The sequence below is a fragment of the Acomys russatus genome, chromosome 5 (assembly GCF_903995435.1).
Source record: "Acomys russatus chromosome 5, mAcoRus1.1, whole genome shotgun sequence".
In the NCBI taxonomy this organism is placed as follows: domain Eukaryota; kingdom Metazoa; phylum Chordata; class Mammalia; order Rodentia; family Muridae; genus Acomys; species Acomys russatus.
The window spans coordinates 22,262,810-22,287,477 of record NC_067141.1 but is presented as its reverse complement, the minus strand read 5'-3'; the positions used below and the strand labels follow the sequence as shown (position 1 = coordinate 22,287,477).

Here is a 24,668-nt window from a genome sequence, read left to right as displayed (position 1 = left end):
CTCCTGCACCAGGGCCCAGGGGACCCAGGTCCCCTGTGTGCATCCTTTTCCAATCAGAGAATGGTAGGCATGGGCAGCTGAAGCCAGCCCACCTCCACATCAGGCCAGGCGCTTCCATGTGCTCGAAGGCCAGCCTGTATCACCCTATGATCTCAGCCTTGATAGCAGGCAAAGCCAGCAGGTTCCCACTGTAAGTGGACATGGGGCTGGCAGGGGGCCACCCACCACAGCAGTGAGGTACTAATCCCAAACCACCCAGTCTGTCAGCCCAAACATGTCCTTTGGTGACTTCCCACCTCTAGCCCAGGAGAGGGAGGCCATGATTATATGTACCTATGCAATGACTTCCTGGGAATCAAAAGGCAAAGGCCTAGGGCTAGAGTGGTTTCAATCTTAGGAGAGCCAGAGAGGCGAAACGGAGGCCCTAGTGAAGCTGGCACCTTCCCCTGTCCCTTCACTTGGCCAAGACTCTGAGTACTGGGCAGAGAGAAGAGGATCTGGTACCCTTTCATAGAAGCAGGTGATATCCTTCATTTTCCAAAATACCTGGGGACAGGGTTACTCTTCCGTGCCAACACTAATGCCAGGGCTCCCCACAGGCTAAAGTGACCCACTTGGACCCAAAACTTTCTATACTGGCTTTGAGGGAACTCACAGCTCTTGAGGAGGTCCATCTTACCCTCAGTACCTCTAAAGGCCCCATATGAGGAAGACCACATTCACAGGGGTCATTACTATAGGGGTCTCGGAGGTCAGATCAGAACCTAGGAACTTAGAAGGGCAAAATTCCCAGAGTTAACACAGAGGGTGGTGGATTTGGCTTGTGTTTTCTCCGGCCATCTGAAGGTAAGAGTTAAAAGATTAGAGAGAGCGCTGTCCACAGTGGAGTACAGGACCACTAGAGGTGTTCACAGGCCAGGACAGCCAACTGATTCCAGCCTTACTGTGAGCTGTGTCAGCTATGAGACAAATACCTACCCCACCATCCTCCTTGGGAGGCCTGGCTGGACCACCAGGCTTGTGGCAGACAGGGAAGGGCATATAGTGAAGTCCATGCAGTGGCTGCCAGGTGAGCTTATATATCATCCTTTGCTCTTTTGGGGGCTCAAGGATCCTGTCCTAATCCTGAGTCTGGAGAATGAGAGCCACAGAGTGATGCCTTGGGCTCCACAGACATGAGAGGACACTGTATCGCTGTGTAGTCTGGGCCTGTGATTAGGCAAGTGACCCATGTTCTAATGGCAGTAGAAACTACCATGGGATCCCTACCACTCTCTCCAGTTGAGGAAAGGCCTTCCCACTGACACCAGGCCCTTCCTCTTTATCCCCTCCTGTCTGCCTAGTACCGACTGAGATGCCTACACCACTGCCACTGGGCCTCACCTAAGGAAACCATAGCCGAGTCCACTGACTACTGTTAGGGAAGAGGCAACAGGGATGGCATGCTGGGGAGTAGAGGTTGTGCTCCCAAGGAAAAGAAGGCAGAGGTTCCTAAAGCCAACTCAGGTTGGCAAGTTGCTCCTGGGTACCAAGGCCAGGCTTATAGCCAGTGATGCCTTCCCCCACAGTGGGTATGCCAGGCCCAAGGCCACAGCTCAAGTGTCAAGCTCCCACAGTACTTGGGAATGCAACAGCTGACTAAGTCTGTTCTCCCTCCCCTTGGTAAACATTGCCACTGTTCTCTCAGGCGTTTGCCTAGGCCTACCCAGCAGGCCAAGCCCCCCTCTCAGCTCCTTAGGTTCCAGTATCAACTTGCGCAGGCTATAGATGTCCTGTGCAGGGTTGGTCTGAACCTGCAGACCTATCCTTGGCTTGACCTTGAAGGTGTCAGAGTACTGAGTGAGGGCTGAGCCTGGGAGTGTAGCCAGGTGGTACTCCACATCATAGCTCTGCCTGCCAGGTCAGGCCAGGAAGCTCTCTGGGGAAGACGGAAGGGTTCAGAGACATCTGGTACATGGCCATTGATGGGTGAGGTTGGCATCCCAGGGAGGCCTTATTCCTGGCTTCAGGTTGGGGGAGACCGAGCCATTCCTATGTCGAGCTCCCCACCCTGATGCTCACTATCCAGCTGGGGGCACAAAAACCTTTCCCATTCTACCTGCCATTCTATCCCAGGAGCCAGGCTGAGGGGCCTTAAAAGGGAGACTCCGCCCTACCCCAAGCCCCTCACAAGTCTTGAGGGCCAATGGCCCTGGGAAGAGGGCCTGAGGTCATATCCTTCCCTCTTGAGTGATCCTTGAAGAATCCCTGCTTTCCAAATCCCAGTCACCTCATATAGAGTCCTCCTTCTCTTCCTCCAAAACTCCATCTGTTGTCATGGTAACAGGAGACTATAAGACAGGAGCACCCAAGGCTCCCCTTTCCTTCCTGCCTCCTTTAGTTGGTGCTAGGTTCTGACCCGCCCCCAACTGTGCCCCAGTGACTTCCCTGGCCACTTCCATTGCTCTGCACTCATCTGCTGAAAGCCCAAAGAAGGGGTGCCCAGGGACATCCTGGCTGAGGTCCATGGAGTATGCCTGGAACCAGCTCCCAGAGTCAGAGAATATGGCTCCTTTCTGTGTCTACTACCCACAAAATTTCCAAGGGTCCAAAGAACAGAGGAGACATCTAGCACCTGCCTGTGCTTAACACTTGGGACTCAGTACTGTCCAGGACGCAGAGCAGCCAACAGTAGTTTACCAGTATGGTGCATGGGGGACTCCCAGTATCATTCTGAAGTTCTCCCCACTCTACAGAGCAGAATGCTAGGGCATCCTTACTGTAAGACACCAAGCGTCAGAAACTAGAAAGGCTGCATGAAAAATAAGTGGCAGGTTGGGAAGAGGGCATGGACCCATCCCTAGGGCCTTCCGAGTTCCTGTCTTCTGTTTGGAACTGTCAGTGTGCCTCCTGAGACTTGCTGTCCAGCATCCCCATCTCAGCTACATCCTATAGCAATGTCGGTAGACTTGGCTTACTACAGCTACGAGAGTTTTGCACACTCATTTGGACTTGGATTCAGCACTCATGATGGCTAAGTCCATCAGCCAATCAGGAGAGCCTTCACAGCCTTCACCCCCAAAGTGTCCTTGTGTTCTTGGCAACCATGGCCCATTTCCATCACGATCACGGTCTGCCTTATGCAACCTCAAGAATCGGTTCACATGGTACATTACTCCAGCCCTTGGAATACCACATGGACCTTGAAGTGAACTAAGTGACTTCTACGATCCAAACACATCCCAGTGACAGACAGGATGGTGTGAATGGGGACATGGGGCCTGTTGCTCACTGGTAGCATCACGAGCACCCTTAACGATATGATGGGTGATTCTCCAATGAGATATAGATGACTGGACAACTGAACTAAGGGGCTTCACATGCCCCTGCCAAGGAAGGACCATGGGATCCTAGAGACAATGACCTCACCCGCCAGCACATCAAGGGCAAGAGCCTAGAGTGTTCATAATGCTCCAAGACCAGGTCAGTCACTCAGGCTAAGGGACAAACTTCCTGGGAAGGGGAAATGCTTTATGTCGAGGAAGACATAAAGGTACAAAGAAATAGGGAGAACTTATGTGCCATACCTATAGCCTAGGCAGGGCCACCTCCCCAGGGGCCAGGGCACCAGTCTAGCGCTCCCAAAGCTCTCTTGTTCCCAGGATGGAGTCAACATGGTGAAGGGGTTTGGCTTGGTCTTCACTCTGTAGCTAAGCTAAAGTCTGCAGGTAGATTCAGAGCCAATACTGGACTGCAGGTGTGGGTGTCTCCAGGTGAATCCCCACACCCCCAAGCCTGCCAACTGGCTGTAACACTCATGGATCCGGCATGTATTCAGGCTAAGAGGCAAGGAAGACACAGGTCCTCTACAGTTGTTTCAAGAGCTATGCCCTAGAGTCTGCCCAGGTCCCTGGTATGAACAATGACACGTGGCCCAGGCATTGAACTCCAACCCCTTAAAGCAGGATACAGGATGACACATAGGCCTCCCCGGGGGCAGCAAGCAGGACATGTGTAAGAATGGAAGCAAGGACTAGACTAAGGAAGTGCCCTTGTAGCAGACCAAGCCCCACTGTACAGAAGGCTCGAGGGAAGCTAGGTTAGGCCTATACTGCCCAGCCCATGAACTGGGTATCATAGTTCCTCCATGCTAGCAAGAGGGAACAAGCAGGTGACAGGCTGGTGTCCTAGGAGAAGGGCTGGGAGGCTATAGAGATCCTGAGGAGGGCCCTGAGAGCTGGACTCTGCAGCTAAAGGGTCTAGGTACCTGGTTCACTCCAAGATTTGCCATCAATACCCCACACTGAGGGACGGGGGACAGTTCCATATCTTCCATTCATGAAGGAAGAGGATCCAAGAGCTTAAGTGAAAAAGCCCCTTTCCTCTTAGCCAGTCACAGCAGAGGCAGCTCAGAGACAATCTCGGTGTGATGTCATTGAAGCCCCTCCCCAGCAAGAGTTCCAGCAGGGTTTTAACTGCCACACATATACCCTGAGAAGCCCATCAGCAGTAGGGGTTGTCTAAGACCCCAAGTGGGAGGTCCCAGTCTCTCCTAGGGAGCACAATGGGTAACCTCTGCAGTCCCCTTGTGTGGGGCAGCCTTCTCCTAGCACCCTTATTTGGGGCAACAAGTCTATGAAACTGAAACTTTAAGAGTACACAGGGATCTAGCAGGATTCTCCCTGCATACTACTCCCAGCATCCATGCTGGAAGCTCAGCCAGTTCTGGGAGCTCCCTTCTTGCTAAAGCACATCCCTAGAGGTGGATAGGGACCCGCACTCCAATCTCTGCAGTGCCAGGTGATCACATTACATTTCCATTAACTGGTCTCTGCAATTCAATACTGTAAAATTATCCCAATGAGGTATTTTTGATAAATCCCTTATCTATTCAGTAATTCAATTGAGTGAACTGTTCATCTAGGCCAGTGTCCTAGTTAAGGAAGCCTTGTTCTTCCTCTCTCTCTTGGTACTGGACCTAGGGAATGGAAGCAGGTGACCAGGCCAGTGGCCTGGAGACCCCAGATGGAGAAGGTTCTGAGAGGGTAGCATTTTCCTGGAAGGCATGTTGAGGGTAAAGGTAAAAAGGTGGGCAGGGACCAGGTGGAGCCCAGCAGAGGGAAAAGGGGGTTGACACCCAGACCTGGAGATCACTAGGAACTTCCACTGGCATCCATGAGGTTGGGGGTAGAGTCCCACCTTCTGTATGCATCCCATGGTGTGGCAAAGGAGACACAGTCAGTGGCAGTGCTCTGCCCAGCAATTGCCTAGCTTCTGAGGGACAGGCAGGGCAGGGCAGACATTGCAGGATTACAGTGCTAGGAAGTCTGTAATGCTCTGGGAAGGTGGGGGCCTGGAAGGAGCCACTACAGCCTGCAGGCCTGACTGTGGGAATCTAGACAGATGCCCGCTCCAATGATCCCATGTGCTGGCAGAACTTTCAGTCCTGTAGTTGTTATCTCCTGGTTTGCACCTGCCAGGCCCCACCCCTCCAAGTGCCCAAGGGATAGGCAATGGGGTTGTCATGGCGATGAGGTTGGGGATGCCTCAGGAAGCCCCAGGGAGTCTCTGACTGTCTTTCCACACACAGGCAGGCACGGGAGTTCAGACCTTCACAGACACACCAGCTCTATACATATGCATATGTGCATCTGTATGCACACACACGTGCACACAAGCACACACAAACACACACACACACACTTGCACACGGACACATGCCTGCAGGTCTGTACACACCTTCCAACCCCATCCCAGAGCAGAAAGCACCAGGCCTCTCGATCTGAGCAGCCTGTAGACTTCTCACTCAGGCCCTCGGACAGCCCACCAATGGGCCACCCCAATATTCTCCCAGAAACACAGCCAGTCCTAGGGACACTTGCAAGACCCAGAGATGTCCCAATTCCACTTTCACAACCACGAATCAGTGTCTCTTAGCAACATCCTCCACAAACATGTGGTGCCCTGGCAGGTCACCCTGGGCCTTTTCACCAGCAGAACCACAGTATCTCCTTGAGGAAATCAAGGGACACGTCTTCCCCGTTACTGTTGGCAGCTCTGTGCACCAATGGTCCAGCAAATGCGAATGTACCCTCTCCATGCAGGTGGGATTCACCTACTTCTGATTACTTCCATGTCACACAGCCAGTGCTCACCCCATGCCTTCCCTGTACCAGCCTTGTTGCAGGAGCCCTGAACTAAGACAGAAGCTATAAACTAAGAGAAAGCTGAGGAGTCCAGATGTTGCCTATGTGTCCTTAAAGCCAAGGAAGAGAAGGCAGCCTGGCCAGTACTACTCCCACGTCCAGGGAAACAACCTCCCTGGAGGAACCACAAACAATTCAGGGATGCCCCCTCCCCGCCCCCAGGGGGACACTCTGCCCAGATAATCAGAGAGACAGACAGATGGACCAATGCCTGGCCTACAAAGCCAATGCGAGGCCACAGTCAGGGAGGGAGTCACGCTGAGCCCTGCAGTCACCTGCTGTCAGGAACAGAAACACTGGCCCCACCCCCGCACCAGTGCCTGCCGGTCCAGCCTCAAGCAGGAGGCCAGTAATCTGCAGTAAGGTAATAATAGAATCTGCTTAGTGGGCAGCAGGCAGGAAGGACAGGGAGAGGAGAGAGGCAGAGCTTGCCGGCCCACACTCTGATGCTTCCGAACAGCAGCATCTGCCCCCAAGTACCACTGAGCCAGTGTCCAACTGAGAAACCTGGCATTCTGTCTGCCTCAGCCACCTCTTCCCCTCCAAGTTGGCACTCAGGCCGGGGGTTGCCTTGTCCCAAGAGCTCTGCCTGTCTTCATCCCAGTCCTCAATGGATACCAGAACTTGAAGTCTGAAGGCCTGACGCTGTGCAGTGGGGTCTCTGTTCCCACATCTGACTCCCAGGCACCAGGCAGGGCCACCTGGCTGGCTCTGTCCTCATAGAGCCACTCTGAAGTCCACAGTTCTAGGAGGGAGTCCTGAGGAGAGGCTGTGATACAGGAGGAAGGGTCAGGAAGAGCTCAGCATTGGCAATGAAAGCAGAGCTGGGGAGGACAGACAGGGAGAGGAATGGGCACAGATAAGTGGGGCCTGCAAGAAGGAGCTGACCCTGGCACCTGAGCTCCCACAGCTCTGAAGGCGTTGGGGTGCTGGAGGTCAGGAGGCAAACCACACGACGCTGGCAGCCTCCCAGAGTAGCTGAAGCCTCCGAGGGGCTGGAGAAGAGCACTAGCCCTAGCAGCAAGAGTGGGCCTGGAGGCTGGCAATTACTTGTGGCGACGCCCCCCTCCCCATCCAGGTATCTACCTGCCAGAGAGCAGCTACAAGAGCATCGGAGCAGCACACACCACACCAGTAGTTCTGTGCTATGGGAAGTGGCACTCCGTTAGCTCAGGACCCATAAGAATTCTCCCCAGTGGGATTGCCATCCCAGGACCACATCGAAAGATCCAAGGTAGAGGTCCGCACAGTGACTATGAACCAAAGACAATGTAACCAGGGTTACAGCCATCATTTGCCTTCTTGGGCCTGAGCACAACTCCCACTGACCCCAAAGTGACCTAGGCAGGCTCTGTGTTCCTCTCCCCCAGATGATGCCCAGGCAGTGCATAGGCCCCAGAGGTGTGTCTCAGGGAGAGCAGGGTGACACAGTGAGGGGCTGGAGAAAGAGTACTGCTGCAAACCCACTCCTGTCTGTATGTGTCAGATGTCTACGACCGTAAGCCAAGCTCTAGAGGGCAATGGGACTATCAAGTGCCTATGCCAGGCCTATTGCATGACCTCTTCCCCCACAGACTGGGTCCTCATGTCACTGGGTAGTGTTCCAACTTGCAGCCGGGGATGGCCTTCAATGTGTCCTCCCAGGGATGGGACAAGACGGTGGGCACAGGAGCCCACTCACGAGACAGAGCTGTGCCTACCTTGTTCCCCTGTAGCATTTGCTGTATACTGTCAGCGACACTAATAACTAGTTGTAAATCCTTGGAGATTTGGGGTTTGGTACCCACAATCCTCCAATCTGAGATGAGCCCACTTCTTTATAGATACCCCAGCAGCTGGTCCCACACTAATCTTCTGGCTCAGCAGCCTCTCCTGCGTCCCCAAGGCCTCTCCTTATTCCAAACACCACTTGTTTCCAGCCACTACCATCTCCCAGTTAGCCTGAGGGGGTGACGGGAAAGATGGACTCTGTGTGCAGGGAACTAGCAGGATTGGCCTAGAATCAAGCCTTGAGGAAATGAAGGATCCAGGTTGGAGCAGCCAAAGGTGAGCACCAGCAACCTCTCACTTCCATGCCCCTCCTCTCCAACGGGTAGGATGTAGGAATCAGCCTAGCCCACATCCAGCCTCTCCTCAGTCCATGCCCTAACAGATACCCAAAGCGATCACATTTCTGCATGCCACCCACGCTCAGAACCATGAAACAAGGAACAAGGAACAAATCAGGGGTGAGGACAGGTGAAAGGTTGCATTCATAGTAGGAGGCCTGCCCCAAGCCCAAGATACCAATGTGAAAGGCTATGTCCTCATCCTGCAGTCAGAGGCACTCATGGGAGGAGCTATCACCAAGAGGTCAATGTCAGTGTCGGTACCAATGAGAAACATTCTCCTCCAGAGTCAGTTGAAGGCCTGCATCTAGCACCCTTGAACATGCAGGCCAGCTCAGGACTGGCAGCATCAGGCCCAATGTGCCTTAAGTTTCCACTGGCCCATAGCCAGATCCACGTCCCAATAGCGACCCAAAGCCATCACAAAACCCTAGGAGACAAATCTGGAAACTCACCAAAGACTTCTGAGTCCCTCACATAGCTTGCTTGGTAAGGCTAAAGCTGGGGACTGAAGGCCAGCAGCTATTGGAAGCGCCTTAACCCTCCACGCCCCCAACACCCTCCCCCAGCCCCCACCCCACCCCCAATCCCACCTGGCAGAAGTTGTGGGCTTCAGCACGGTTCTGCTGGACAGCTCCCAGCTAGTCAGGAGCAAAAGGCCTGACTTAGACAGGATCTCCCACAGCAGAGCAGACAGCCTGAGGTTAGCCCTCAAGAAGGACCCAGGGACTTGAGGCCTCTGTGTCACTTGGGCTTGCCAAAAACTTTCTTTGCAAACTAAGGTGGGCAGGGGTGCCACTAGATGCTGGCACCCAGCTGCCAAGGGGGAGGGCATGGGTCTGAGACTGCTCAGATTAAGGGTAATAGTTCTGAGGACTCCTGAGTCCTGACATCCCTCATACACATGGACAACAGGTTGAATAAAAGTATACTCTTCTAAGTTGTCACAGTTGCATGCATACCCAAGATGTCTGAGTTCTAGAGTAAACCCGAGCTCACAAGCCTGCTTAGCCTGCTGTAACAGCAGCTCCAACTCCAATGAAAAATACACACTTGCACCAAGGATACCCACACCAGTTTCCCAGCATCTGCTAGATGCCAAGCAAGGTAACCCAGATCCTGGCACAGACTCCTGAGGCCAAAATAGAGCCACAAAGCTTCATGAAGAAAGGTGCTAAGATGTGGGGCCTGGAGCAAGAGGCCTGGGCAAACTGGTTAGCTTAACTCAGCTCCATGCCTCCTGCACCCACCGTCCATCTGCTAGAGGGGTAGTGTCCCTGGTAGTTCTTACAAAGCCTTCACACTCTGGATAGATGGAAGACCTTCTCCCTGGAGATGGAATCTGCATCAGGAGCCAGTGGGCAGTGAGGGAGACTGCTGCCTACTTGGCATACAGGAAAGCTGGCTCTGGGAAACAACTCTGATATCCAGTTCCACAGGAATTTGAGAGACCTGGCCTGAGCTGGGATGCTATCTTTCCAGCCCCACCTCTGCCCTCACCTGCTGAAAGGCTCAGGACAGATGGCAGGGTCTAGGACAATCCCAATACCGTGTTAGAGGCTACTGTGATACTCTCCCTTGAGAGGTCCACCCCACTGAGGCTTTCTGGAGCAACAGTCCAGCAGGTACTGGCAGCCAGCAGAAGATGTCCAGGCCCAGGAAAGCCCTTTACTCTCATCCCAGGACTGGGCCAGCTTCTGCTGCTTTGGAAGCTAACGTTACCTCTGGGGTAGTAGCAGCTTTGTGAACCCCAGAGTCTCTGTCTTTTTTATATACACACTGGAACATTGCCAGATAGGATTTGTTTCCAAATCAACAGGGTTAAAGCAAAACTGGGTGCACAGTGCCGATGGCGAGAGCTGGGCATGCCAGGAAGGGCCACGCAGCGTTTTAGAAACTCTTCTACATCCTACCTGGAAATGCCATAATCCAGGACAGACCCAGCACCGGGCACATGGTTTCCCTAACAGCCCCAATCCACAGAAATCCCACAGGGCTGAGTCTGGGAGGATGTGCTTTAAGCTGGAGACCCACAGCTGGCTTGCTGCCCTAAGTCCCCTCCCCTCTTGCCCATCAGGCTGGAGACAGGACCAGTGGGATGAGCTCAACCTAGTAGGAATCCACGGATTTGCCTGAGGCTCTGCGCGCAGGTGACAAGAGACAAGAGTCAACCCACTCTCTAGTCCAGAGCCTGTGAAAGCAGTAGAGGTGCTGTTCTGAGCCTCAAGAGGCTGCGCCTGCCCGGCATCCTCTTGGCTAGGCAGAGGAGGCCACAATCCCATCACTCCCCTCACTGCCTGCTGCAGTACAAACAAGCGCTGCAGGAAAATCCCCTCAGTGGAAGGGGTGAGCAAACAGAAGGCTCGTCTGTCCTGTTTCTGCTCATGCCCCAAGCTCCTTAGCCTGCACGCTGCTGGGCCTGAAGTTGTCACTGGAGACAGCAGAGGGCACAGAACTGCTCAGTCCCTTGTAAAAAGGTTTCCCTGGCATCATCTCACTGTCACGCCCCCTATACAGACACCGCTATACAGACAGGGAGAGTAAGGCATGGAGAACAGGGAATCCCCTATTGTAGTCTGGTCTTTCAAACTAAGCCCTAGAGACAGACCTGCCCAGAGACACAGCACACAAATTATGCCAAAAGTCAGTGAGGACCCCGGGGCCTCCCAACAGTTGCAAACACTACTTGCTGTGGCATGGGGCGGGGCTTGCATTTGGTGGAAGCCAGCCAGGTCAGAAGGATCATGCCTGCATTCCCATCAGCCTGATGGCAAGTGGCACGATGTGACTCCGAAGACCAGAAATCTGACTTGGGGGTGGTGTGCATGAGATCCAGCAACAGCCAGTGTAAAGAGACGCTGCCACTCCCCAAAGCCAGCAAAGCTCTGTGCCCCTCAGTATGGTCTACAATGAGAAGGGTCAACTTGGGTCACATTGAGTCTATATAGCCTTAGTGCCCAGGCTATGCCAGGCCCTTGTTCACCTCTGATCACACCAAGACAAGCAAGAGGCTTTGCCTGAAAAAGTAAGGTTGAAGGTGGGATTTGCAGCTCATTACCTGAGGGAGGGGCTTCACCTGGCCACACAAGAGGAAGCTGAACAAACCCTTACCTGGCCAGTGGACTCCAGACCCACAGCATGAAGAACTCCACCTCAGGAAGAGCCTCCCCAACCCCAGCAATAGGAATCCTTCAAGGTGGCCACTCTGGACAATAGCTTTCCTGGTCAGGACAAGAGAATTCTCAGTCCAGGGAAGGGGCCACGGGCCAGAAGAGCTTGTAGCAACCCAACATGTGACATTAATCCTACCAGGCTGCCTTCTGCTTGGCCATGTAGGCTCCTGGAACAGGTCCTCAGGGGCCACAGCCATGTGACTTAACCTAGCAGCCCTACTCCCTGAGCACTGAGGACCCATTAGGCACTTCCACCCCAACTCCTACCCTGATACTTTTACCCCTGCAAGGGCTGTAGGCAGCTGGGGTGACTGGGGCTCCCAGGCCCAGCCGTCCCTCAACAGCCACATTTACAGCCTCCTTGCGCAAACCGCCCACGACTCTGAGCCTCAGCTGACGTGTAGCCGCCCCCATCTGCGTCACTAGCCCTGAGGCAGCTGCCCAGGCTGCCCTCAAGCCTCTGCCCAAAGGCCAGGAAGGCCAGCTCTGTTCTTCAGGACCCAGAGTGGGCAGTGGCAGTATGAATGCCCCTTCATTTGGTCCACGAAGGCCAAGGAATTTCTGGTCCAGGGCCCCTCAAAGAAACCTAGGACTCTCAATGGCTCCAAGGCCAGCTCTGTGCCCTACTCTAGCCATCTCAGAACCACAAGGGCCCAAAATTAATCATTAAACCCTGGTCAGGTTCACAAGGATGCTGTGACCACCCAGAGAAGGTGGCTAGGTCCTCCCACAGAGTTAGGAAGTGAGGACACTACCCAGGAAGATACTGCCAAACTCTAAGCCTGGGGCAAGACCTTAGACCCAGCCGATGACCAGCATGCCAGAAGCTACCCTCAAAGAAAGGAGAGGTTTCTTATCAAACAGATGGACTTTCAGAATACTGTCCAGCAGGCGGGGCTGGCTCCCAGCTGCTGAGACCCAGAACACTGGCCCTACAGAGGCCACAGAACAAGGCCTGGACCAGGAGGGCTGGGCCCTAAGTGGTGGCCACCCTGGCACAATCCCTGCTTTGTCCTCAAAGCCCCAGCCAAAGCCCAGCCTCCATCCTGTTCAGAGCCCTGGGCAGCAGCTCTGGGCAAGGCCTTGTGGAGGCCTGTGAACAGCCTGGCCATGTCAGGCTGACACCTGCATCACTGGGCACATTAGCTACCACGCAGGTGAGCTCAGGTCTTACTTCTAACCAAGAAGTCCTCCCACAAACCCATGAACTTCCTGCATAGTATAGGTTAAAACAAAGGACCCCATCAAACAGAGAAGTCCAAAGAGACCCTCATCTCCCACAGTACTCCCAAGAAGGGCCACAACAGGCAACCTTACTTGCTCCTACCAGACACTTTATTCAGCTTTGGACCTCACAAAAGTCCCAAGGAAACCCCATCCCCAAACCCATTTGTAAAGGGGGCCTAAGGCAAAGCCTTTCTGCTATAGTTAGTAGGCAGCGTATAACCTCCAGAGTCAGCAGCACAGAACTGGCCCCACTAAGTTGCAAGCGGTGGCAGGACCCCCAGCCTGACCCACAGAGGTCAGCCTGCACAACTGGGTGTTAACCTACTTGGGGGAAGCACCCAACTAGATCACTGCGAAGGTGTCCTCCTCACTACTCTGCCAAAGCCCAGACGATGAGACTTCCTAGTGACTTCACCACCTTTAGCGATAACTGGTAGCTATCCTGGGGGAGGGCCTGCTGCCCACTGTTTGGCATAGAAGCTGGGTACCAAGGTAGGGAGGGGTGAAAGTACCATGCTCTCCCCTGGCCCACTCCACAAACACCAGGAAGAATGCCAGGTAGATGGTCTCAGCATCGGGACCCACTTGACAGGCTGCGTCCAGGAGCTGGCCTGGCTGGTGCTGCTAACAGGTGGGATACTATTCAGGCGACTAGTTACGGAGAAGAGCAGTGCACAGAAAGTTTAGGGGAATGACACTGACCATGTCTGGCCACCTGCAGGAGGAGGAAGAGCTCTGGCTATCTCAGGCAGCCAGGGGTACGGTGGGACTTGGAGTCCCCTAGATTCTCAGCCCGCCACCACCCAGTGCCGCGATGGCTGTGGATAGCCCAGTGGCATTCAGCTCTGAGACTGCTTGATGATCTGTCAGAGACAAAGCCTGGGGAGCGGTGGCAAGAGCTGATTCTGCTTCCAGGCACAGTGAGGGCTAAGCCGGGACCTGCTTCAGCGCAGGTGCACAGAACAGCTTGCTCCGCTGCTTCTAGATGCAGTTCTCCCTTGGGCAACAGCAGGGCAGGGACCTAACCATGACCCATTCTGTTAGGCCACTCTGCATAGGCCTGTTATACCAGGGCTCTGGTGTGTAGCCAGGTCCTAGGCAAAGCCCATATAAGACAGACCCATGAGCCCACCAAGGGAGGCTCTGTGCAGGCACATAGCATGTCTTGAGTGAGCACCCTGTCCAGTACAAGTACACTCCAGCCCATAGCAGGAAGTTCATGGGTCCATGAATAGGCCTCCCTGGTCTTCACTGCTGCTTGTAGCAAGGTGGGGGCCCACGTGCACAGGGACACAGATGCACTCTGAGCCAGCTAGGTGCGCTGGGAAAGGATGGAGTCCTGTGGTTCCCCCACCTCTACCAAGAGCACACCTCCTCCTTCAGGCACACCTCCTCGTCCCTGGCCTCTGAGCCCTAATGCCTGGAAAAGCAGCTCTCAAGAGAGAACAGGAACCCGTAGGAAGAATGAACTGTGGGAGGCGGGCCAGCAGTGGCCAGGCTTAGCCACAGAGAGGAGCTGAAAAGGGCATTAGAGAGGCAGGATAGCTGCACGCCACCTGATAGGAGCTCTGAACAAGGCCCTGGGCAGGCGACAATCCTTGCCGCTGTTCCCAATACGTACAGCTTTAACAGAGTGGTAGTTTTGAAGCCACAGCATTGTCACCTGTACAACTAGGTCACATGGCCAGAGCCAGATGTGGGGGAAAGGCCGTGTAATCACATGAGGAACGCACAGCAGGGACCAGAAGAGCCTAGTGAGGAGTGATCACAAGACACTACCCACCTTCGTTGCTGCAGAGGCCACCAGAGCCCTTCCTCCCAGATTTAGGAGGGCCTTGGCCTCACACAGCTTCCCACTCAGCCCCTCAGCAGCCTGGTCCATCAAGAGGGATTGACACGGAAGCCACTCGCTAGCTCCTGCTTGACATTCACAAAGCAACCTGGTCCCAACAGCCACCATTACGACGACTTCTGTTCCCTCTGACACTGCCCATCAGCACAGCGTCCCTGGTCTTGGCACACCCACGGGGTTTGCTACATGCCTCTCGCCTGCTTCTCTACACCTGTCTGTCTCTCCCCAGCTACGTGTCTTTCTTCTCTGCATCTTCTCTCACATGTCTTTCCCCTGCCCTCTGATCTATCTGCCCCTTCACGGTTCTCCCTCACCCATCTCTCCTCTGACCCGTCTCTTCATGACTGGACTCTTCACCCTCACCTAACCTTCCTTGACCATCTCCTCAATGGCCTGTCTCTCTTACCCATCTCCCCCTTGTCCCACCCTCACAGACTTCTTCTACCCCAAGTGCAGTCATCAGAGCTCTCAGCCAACCTCTTTTATTTTTTTCATTTATTTTCATTTTTAAATAATTTATTCAGACTACATCCCAATTGTTATCCCCTTCCTTGTACCTTCCCATTCCCCACTCCGTCCCTCTTTCACTCTATTCCCCTCCCCTAGATCTGTGACAGAATGGGACCTCCTCCCCGACCATATGATCACAGCCTATCAGGTCTCATCCAGATAGCCTGCTTCCCCTTCCTTTGAGTGCCACCACACCTCCTCACCAAGGGGAAGTGGTCAAACAGGGGGCATGAGAGTTCATGTCAGAGGCAGTCCCCGCTCTCCACACAACTGTGGAGAATGTGCTGTTCCTTGGCTAGATCTAAATAGAGGGTCTAGGCTTACTGCGTGCATTGTCGTTGGTTGGTGCAGCAGTTTGTGCAGGCCGCCCTGGGTCCAGATCCCGCCAGCCTGGCCCTCACCTGTGAGCCCAGCCAGGTAAGCCTGAAGGTAGTCCCCCTCAGTTACCCCCTTCTCTTGGCCTGACTGACCACTTCTTACATTGCCTCCTATAGTAGGTCTGTACTGGCTATAGTTTTCACATCAACACAGGCTACAGCCATTTGGGAAAAGAAATGATTAATTGAGAAAAAAAAATGCCCCCACCAAATTGGCCTGTAGACAAACCTATGGGGCATTTTCTTAATTAATGACTGACACAGGGGGATCCACTGCATTGTGGGCGATGCCACTCTTGGGTAGGCGGCCTTGCGGTTGTACAAGAAAGCAGGCAAACAGTTCCTCTATGCCGCCCACTTCAGCTCCCGCTCCAGAGTCCTGCCTTGCCTTTGGTTCCTGCCATGACTTCCTTCTTTGACGGACTGTAATGTGTAAGCTGAAATAAACCCTTCACTCCCCAAGTTGCTTTTGGCTATGGTGTTTTAGCACAGCTACAGAAATCCTAACTAAGACAGCCCTCCCGGGCTGTGAACCTCGTGAAGGCAAAGCTCCAATATGAGCAGAAAGGTGTCCTGCCCCGCATCTGACAGGCAGGAAGTGAGGCTACACAGCCCAATCAACTCTCTCTGGTCCTGACACCACCTAATCTTGAAGCATCCCCTCAATTCGGTCTCTAGGGGTGCCTTCAAAGATAGGGACTGCCTCCCATCTCTGCAGGGCCTAAGTCTGGAAGGATCTGGCGGGGCGGGGGAAACACATCTCAGATCAGGGGAAAGCCCTGCAGAGTCTTTACCAGTAGATTCTCAGCCTAGCCCAGGAACACTTGGCCCTGGTGTGCCCCTAAGTCCCGAACAGCTTCTGTTGGCCACTCTTCCAAGTGTCACTCGGCACCTGGACCCAGGTGGACAAGTCATCAGAGGACATACTCAAGGCCTCCAAGGGTAACTTTACAGGCACACACACAGAAGAGAGACGGTTTCATGACCACAGCCACAGCATCCAGAAGCAGAGGCCAAAACAACAGAAGTGATAAGAGAAATTCCCTGGGCCCAAGACACCTGGGCAAGGCCAAGCTACTGTCCAATGGGTGGCTCAAGAGAAGAGGCACACTGATGTTCCAAAAAGCGTAGAGAAGCCGCACACCTGCCACTCCATGTGACTCCACGGAGGCCACATCTTGAGGTCCACCCTCCTATAGGTGATAGGCTTATACTACCCCACGAGGCTCACTGCCACCAGACTGTGCCCGTCCACAGGCCCAAGACACAGCTTACATGTGGACAGACAGAGCAAGCCAAAAGGAGCAATGGTTAGTGTTAGAATGAGCAGGTGAGTGGGAACCGAAAGCCATCCGTGTGTGTGTGTGTGTGTGTGTGTGTGTGTGTGTGTGTGTGTTCCCATGACAAGCGGTCATGCCAGGAGAAGCCCTCAGATCAGCATGTAAGCAAGGCAGCCGTGGACAGAGCTCTGGCCTACATACACTCCCCTACCAAGCTTCCTTGGCAAGAAGTCTGGGCTCTGCCTGATCCAGGGGTAACACGTTAAGGCTGAGATACAGTAATGCTGCTGACCTCTGGTGCTAAGCGGCCAGGCCCAGCAAAGACAGTCAAGATCTACCTACATCCACAAGGATGACCCTTCAATAGCAGCCGTGCATAATGAACAGTCTCCCGGGCTTAACATCTGCACTCTGGCGGTCAGAAGTCAGGAGAAAGGGTTCATCCAGAGAGGAGCGGGGGGAGAGAAAGGTTGCTCATGGTCTTTCTATATCACCCACCATCGTGGTGTCATTAACTGTACCGGGCTATGCAATGCCACAGAGAAAACAGGGAGACCGGCCCCTACCCACGGAGTCCACAGGCACCACACATCATTTACTGTTGTCATCGCTTACACGCCGGGAGCTCCTTATAACAATGTTTTATCGGTACGATAATTAGATTATTTCACTGCCTCCTGCATTCTGCTGCTCCAGGCCCTTCCTCACAAACTACAGTTCCTCATCCCAGGAAGCATGTATATCCGGAACTCAATAGAACACCAGCTGCCTATGCCTTCCTCTCGGCCCCCGGGCCCCTTATTCAGTGTCTTGGTGTTGACTGCTCAGCTTAGCAGTTGACTCCAGGGTGTGAAGATGTAGCCCTGGGCTGCCCCCCCCCCAAAAAAAACCCCATCTGCCTCTGCCTCAGTGACATCACAGTCGTGGGCCTCCGAGGGAACTCGGCCTGGCCCACCTTCTTCCCAAACAACACCTTCTACCACAGCCTCCCTGCAGCGCCCCGGGGTGCTTGTAGAAAGCTCCCAAGCCCCCACCCGACCCACAGTGTACCCTCCCACTGTCCTCCACTCCACTCCACGCCCTGGCTCTGGGGAACTTTTTCCAATGGGAAAGGAGATGTGGGCAGTGCCAGTCAGACCTCTCGGGCAGCCGGAAGACAGGCCAGTCCTGGGAGAAGAAAGAAAATGGCTGAGTCCCAGCTTCCCACAAAGACGACTGTGTGAATGCGCCTCGCTGACCAGATGAGGGGGCTGACTAAACCCAGCCCGCCCCAGAAAGCTGGCCAAATGCAAGGTAGTCGGGTTCACTGCTGGTCTACGGGAAAGCTGTGCAGAGATGGAACCTGCCCAGGGAAAGCCAGTGAGGACTCTTGGGGAGGTTCATTTCTGCTGTAGGCCCAGGTTTGTTCCAACCTCCAGGCGGGGATGTATGGCCCAAACCCAGGAACTGTCACCCTCCACCCTCCAGGGAAGCCCAATGTCGCAGCCGCTCAGGCTTGAGACTGGGTGCAGAAGAAGGCGCTGTCCAGCTTTCCTAAGGTTCCTGCGCTGTCACCCCCACCAGAACGGGAGGTCCGGGCTAGGAAAGCCAGGCCAGGACCTGCCGGGCGGTGGCCGCTGCCTGGAGGTGGGGGGTCATGCGGCCGGGACGCAGCTGCTCAAGCAGCACGCCTATTAACGCGGCAGACGGCAGATGGGCGCCCGCTAGTCCCCCTCCTCCCGCGGCACAATGGGCCCGGCACTCGCTCGGGCGCACAATGCGGGCCCCGGGCCGCGCACCTGCAGCGAGACTGCCAGGAGCCGCCAGGCCGGGTTCATGCTGTCCCAGTAGCCGTGCGCCCCAGGCCGCGCCGCGTGTCCTTGGGCTGCACCGGCCCGCCCGCAACCGGTGGGCTGCGGGGCTCCACCGCCAGGACCCAGGAGTGCGGCGGACGCCGGCGCACCGCCGCCCATTGTTCGCGGCCGCCGGGCTCGGCCTGCAGCATCCCTGCTCTGCAGCCTCCCTCAGCCCCACCCGGCCGGTCAGCACGATCTCCCCGGCCCCACGGCCGCGCGCCCGCCCCGCACCCCGGCCCCGCCCGCGCCCCCAGCCGCCGGCGCGCACGCACCTGTCTGCCCCTTGCCCAGCGTCTTCTCTAGCCGGTAGGGCCCCACATACTGCGCGTGCTGCGCCCCGCCGCCGTCCTTCCCCGTCGATGTCATCGCTCCCGGGCCCCGCGCCGGCGAGTGGGCGCCCGGGCGCGCGGGCAGGGAGGGGCCGGCCAGCCGTGCGTCCGAGTCCGCCGAGCGCCGTCCGCGCTGACCCGGCCCGCGGCGCCCCCGGGCCGGCCGCGCTGCTCCGCGCCCCCGCCGCCCCTCACGCCGCGCCCGCCGTATCCGTCCGAGGCCGGGCCGCGGGGATGCCTCTCTGCCTCTCTAAGAGGACCCGGCGGGCGGGGGCACCAGGCTTCCGCCGCCACCTCCGAGGCCCGCGCCCCGCGCCCCCCAGCGCACGCCCGTCCGCGGCCGTGCAGCCGAGCCTCGCCGAGCAACCGAACCGAGCCACTCAGCCGAGCCCAGACGAGCAGCCGAGCCGCTTCGAGTGCCGCCGAGCCCGAGCCGAGCCCGAGCGAGCGCCACCGGCCGCAGCTACCGTGACAACTGGTGCTTGCAGCTGTCAATCATAGGCATGGCCCAATCAGCGCCTCCCGCCTGGACCGCCCCGTCAGTCTCCAAGAGCGCGCTGGGCCGCTGGGCCGGGAAAGGCGAGATTAGGGTGTCGTTGGGGCGGGGGCGAACGAGCGGCCACGCCAGAGCCTGGAGCCTCCGGAGAGTGCTTTAGCTGCCTGGTGCCTTGTCATTAAAACGAATGCCTGGACAGTGCAGGCAGCAGGCCTTGGGGAGACGTCCATGTCATCGCCTTGGTCTGGGGGTTTCTCCTTGCGCCCCTGGGCTTTGGAAGGAGTTTTCTATGCCTCGCGAGAGTTTTTCCTATAAAATGGGGCCGTTGAATCGCGGCAGGGTGCTGTAGGCGGTTTTCGAGTACTGGTCACCAGGCACAGGTGCTTCCTGCAGGGTGGAGATAACAAGCGCTGGCGAGGATATGGTATGCTGGCCGGGTTCTGCAGGCGGAGTGAAGATGCTGCCTTTAGGTTGGGGTTCTGTATACAGCGTGGGTGCTATGTGCAGGTTAGAGCTCTGAACACAGGTAGTGTTCTGCATAGGAGGCATAATGTTTTATGCCGGGCGAGAGAGCTGCACACTGCAGTGCTCAGAGTGCCCTGGAAGCCATTCTTCACCGGCTGTTTCTGTTCCCGTGGGAAGGGGACAGCATTTCCTCGGTATGCCAGTAGACACCACCAGTACAGTGGATCAAAGAACTCTAGCCAAGGCACTCTGCACCAGGGCCTCCTGGTGCCTCCAAGACCTTAACTGCAGCCCTTTCTATACTTCTGATAAGCAGTCGAGTCAAGGAGGTTAATGGCACCTAAGATCCAGAGACGAATATGGCCTTAAGGCCGGTGGTGGAGGCAGCCAGGCCTACAGGGACTCTCTCTCTTTCTTGCCTGAAACCCTTGTCTTTCCTTAAGATGTGTTGTGGAAGGTGGTAGAAGAGGAGAGATGGGCTCATGCTCAGAACTTTACAGATGTGACTTACATACTCCCTGTGCACCTCAGTGGAAGCTGCCAACAATGTGCCAGGTCAACAAGTCCCTGGGTATGAAATGTCACCTTCCCCTTCAGCCACCTCCTTGTCCCTGCCAGCCGTCGGTGTCACAGTGTGAACTTACATAGGGCCCCACTCTTTACAGTAACACCTGGGAAGACCAAGGGCATTGTTCATATTTCCAACGGAAAAAAAAAAAGGAACCAGCCACCAGAACAGCTTTCCCTCCAAAGAGCTGGCCTGGTCTCTGGAAGTGGTAGGTTTAGGGCCGCTGGGTACTAAGTGTTGTCCTGGAATGAGTACTCCTGGCCTGCTAATGGGGACACACAGGCAGTCAGTCACAGTGAGCTTCAGGCTAATGCTGGCACCACTAGGGGCAGTGGTGACTTTTCAGTTGCCTGTAAGAGTATTTGGGATTCAAAGGGGATTTGGCCAGAGGTGATTAGTAGAAGCAGACCATGGGCAGATGAGTAAGGGTTAATGAACCATGTAAGAGAGGAAAGAAGAGGCCAGGTGCACCCCCTACCTACCCCGCTGCTCACCTGTCTGCACTCGCATTTTCAGGTGGACTCAGCAGCGGTTGGTCTGTGGCTATCTTCATCTGGTTTCCAAACATTTTACCTTCAAGACTCTGGTTTTTGCCCCTACCTGCAGTCTCCCCTCTGCCTCTTAGTCTCCTCCCATCTCTCTCTCTGTCTCTCTGTCTCTCTCTGTGTGTGTCTCTCTGTCTCTCTGTCTCTCTATCTCTCTCTGCCTGTTTTTGTGTATTTATCTAGGCAGCACCCATCAATAGGTCTCCAGGATCAGGTGTAGAGCCTCTTCCTTTGGATGTGCTGCCTTCCCTCCAGGAGCAGCCATGTCCCTGCTGTACCTACAGCTTCATTTCAACAGCCCAGTGATTCCTTACTGTCGGGATCACCTGGAAGGCCAGGTCCCAACTTGTCGTGTAAATCCTCAAATTCTACGTCTTTCCAACAGGTGCCACATCCCTTACCCCAATCTTTAGCAGGTCTGACACTGAGGGACATTCCGAGTAATGATCACCTAAGATCACGTAAGAGACACTTATGACCATGGCTGGTGGGGCCCACTTGTTCCATTGTATTGTGGGGATGGGAGCTGTGAGGAGGTCCAATGCTATTCAGTAAATTGACCTGCTCCAGAGTTAGAAAGGGAGGTTACTGTCCAAACCAAGAGGCCTCTCTGGCAGATTAGCCCACCATTACTTTCAGAATGATTTAACATAACCCAGGACCAACAAATGACAAAGACAGGCCCAGAAAAGGCAGTGGAGACTGCTACTTCCAAGGACCTAGTAACAAAATCTTTAACAGAGCATCAGCAAATTGATCCCAGCAATACACGAGAAGAAATCATGTGAGCCTGTAGAGCTTTTTTCTGGGAATACCCAGTGAATGTTTCAAACTAATTTTAGTAAGTTAGGCCATTAGGCCAGGGAAAACTATAATACACAGCATTAAAATATTTTTACCATTGCCCCACCTTAGTGCCAAGCAGCTCCCAGAGCCTTTAGCCTAAGGGTCTCAGTGAAATTCCTCTGTCTTCTCCACCTGCATCTTTTTGGGTTTGTTTTGAGACAGGCTCTTTCCAGGCTGGCCTTAAATTCATATATGTAGCCCAGGCTGGCCTCAAGTTTGCCATGACCCTCCTTATCAGCCTTTCAAGTGTTGGGATTACAGGTATGTGCTGCCATGCCTGCTTCTGCCTACCCAGGTAAAGGGCCTACAGAGCGTTTAGGGGAATGGCCAGGATAGAGATCAGAAAGCAAGGAGGGACTCAGAATTCCTGCAGACCAGGCCTGCTTCTAGTTTAACCTGAGCTGCTCTAGAGAAAGAGATGGGGCTAGATAACTCCAAGTCTAAGATGTATAGGTCCCAGAACAAAGGCCTCTGCTGCCTGCATTTACAGTAATTCAACTGTGGGGCCTAAACTTGGGAGGGGGCTGATCCATTTGTGGGAGGGGCTTAGGGATGGCATTTGGCCAAACTACCCCAGGTGACCATGTGGGGTGGGGTTGGAAAGGTGTACCCTCGTGTACCTTCACTTGTTCCTCCACCTTGCCTGTTGTTCCATTCACATTTGTCCAAGAAGGAAATGAGGCTAAGAAAATAGAACACTGGCCTTGGGAAGGCTTGCTCAGCACTCCAAAAGTGGACTGGCGTGTGGATACATCTGAAAAGGACCGCAGATGCTGTATACTGTGTGCGTCTTCCCACGCCTTAAGAAATTGAAAGAGGGCTGGAGGGTCACATCTTAAAATTGGTGTTTTTTGTTCCTTTCCTCCTGTGTATGGGATCTAGGGGGGTGGGGGCCACCACAGCCAGGGCTCCGGGAGCCAGAGCCAGATGAGGGATTATGGGAAGCAAGGAAAGAACACTTTGTTTCCAAGGCCTCCCGGATGAGTTTAGAGCATTAATCCATTTCCTGGGAAACAGCCCAGGCCCCTGAATGCATTCCCTAGGAGATAGCACCAGGGGGCCCTCATCCTGGCTCCTTACTGCCTTGTACCATACAGTATGGCAAACCAGAGTGGAGGGCAGACTGGGAATATGCACCCACACCTGGGGAAGGGGGAGAGGGGAAGGCGGTTTGCGGCAGTAGTATTAAGGAAATGCGGTAAGTGCAAGTATTGCAGTTGCCAGGAGCCTGGAAAGTTTCTCTTCCCTCCACTCCTGGAGCAAGCGACAAAGAACTGATGCACAGAGAAACTGTCCAAAGCAGTTGAGCATAGCACTCTCTGCATGGAGTCTTCCCAGCCCATTGGTAACAGCTGAATCAAGACAGAACCGTAAGCTCTACCTTCACCCATCATGGATTGTTAGCTTGACCCTCCTTGTATCGAGTCATTTAATGAGATGGCTTCTGAGGCAGAGGTAGGGTGCCAGCCACAGACATTCTTAGAGGCCAGGGGAGGTGCCCTGCCTTGCATTCTCATCCCGCCTGCTCTTGCCTGTAACGAAACTATTTATGGTTTCAATTTAGTTTTTATTATTATTGCTGTTTGCTTTTCAGAGTGTAGAGATGTACATCAAGGCTTCTCCCGCCTCACACGCCTCCGAACCCGTTCCTCGGCTGCCAGGGAAGAAGAGCATCACAGCCGTGGTGAACATCGATAATTAAAGTCGGCATCTCAGTACACTGAGTTGATTCCTTGAAAAAAAAATTTTTTTCATTGCTAGGTAACCCTGCATGTCAATTTTCCATACCTAAATAGCTGGTGGGTTTCCTCTTTTTTTTTTTTTTTTCAAAGTTAATGTCTCTCATGAAATTTGCATTTAATAAAGCTGCTTTCCTGCCTTTCTCAGGAACCTCCAATACTGTGACCGTCTCATGGTCTTGACCTGACCAATTCCCAAGTGATGCAGGAGAGTGAGAGGATGCCTGTGGTTGTCATGGCTACTCAGCGTGAGTTGCACTGTCCCACGCCTGCTCACACATGAAGGAATGTAAATTGTTTCACTCCAGCAGTGTGATCCTTGGACCTCCAACTCCTTCTGAGAAGAAGCCACAACCCTGTTCTCCTGACCCCCTTCCTCAAGGTCCAAGGTGGCAGCAAAGTTGGGCTGTGAACTGTAGCCCCATGGCAGCCCTAAGGCTAAGTGCACCTTCCTCAGACCCCTGGGGTGATTCCAACAGGGTGATTCATCTCTGTCCACCTGGATGTCAAGCCCTTATGGTCGGGTATAGTTGTGGGGTCTCACATATATACCCACAGGCCTCCTTCTCAGATAACGGGCCTCTACAGAGAGGCCGTGGTCCAGGTAGTTAAAAGGATGCTGGTTTTAGCCAGCCCCTTTGCAAAGGGCAATTGTGGGCACCCCGATACTCAGGGGAAGGCATCAATGGCCTCTTGGGTCTGAGCTTTCCTCTCCACCCTTGTCCACCCTTTGCTCAGTAGTCACTGCCCCTCGATTCCTAAGTGGTAGTCAGGTATTCATCATGGCAGCAGCAAAGCAGCAGAAGGTCTCATGCATCCCCTGGGGTCTAGCTCCACGGCCCTCACCTTGAGAACAAAGCCTAGGGACTTACTCATTGTTGAGGTCCTCCTTGTCCTCCTTAGCCACGATGTCCTGGAAGCCTGGGATCCGCACACGTGCCTCCTTGCATTTAGAGCCCCCTTCCCCTGTCCATCACATGATCACCCACGTGATCTTGAGCCCCCCATGCTCTGCGCCTTTCCAGTCCTTCCCCGTGACCGGAATGTACCCGTGTTAGGGTGAATGCCAAGCACTAAATGATTACCTCCTGAGCAATTGTATCTAGATCCTTACAAAGCCAGGGCCCAGACCC

At 54.5% G+C, this 24,668-nt stretch overlaps 1 protein-coding gene and 1 long non-coding RNA gene across 18 annotated transcripts in view; one reads left to right on the top strand and one right to left on the bottom strand.

Moving 5' to 3' along the window:
- The window catches only part of Brsk2 (BR serine/threonine kinase 2), a 51,410-nt gene extending 32,444 nt beyond the window's left edge, over positions 1–18,966 (bottom strand). For all 17 annotated transcript variants that reach the window (XR_007830627.1, XR_007830628.1, XR_007830629.1 and 14 more), the window contains exon 1: positions 18,820–18,966. Coding sequence is in view for 14 of the 17 variants with exons in the window: in XM_051145676.1 (XP_051001633.1) it covers positions 18,820–18,913 (94 nt within the window). In the remaining 3 variants the exon portion in view is untranslated. The remainder of the gene's footprint in view (positions 1–18,819) is intronic.
- A 1,310-nt stretch (positions 18,967–20,276) lies between these two features.
- On the top strand, positions 20,277–24,436 carry LOC127189106 (uncharacterized). The gene is made up of 4 exons (XR_007830630.1): positions 20,277–20,408; positions 21,159–21,335; positions 23,391–23,480; positions 23,684–24,436. It is a non-coding gene; the product is annotated as an uncharacterized LOC127189106 (long non-coding RNA).
- Positions 24,437–24,668: the final 232 nt, after the last annotated feature.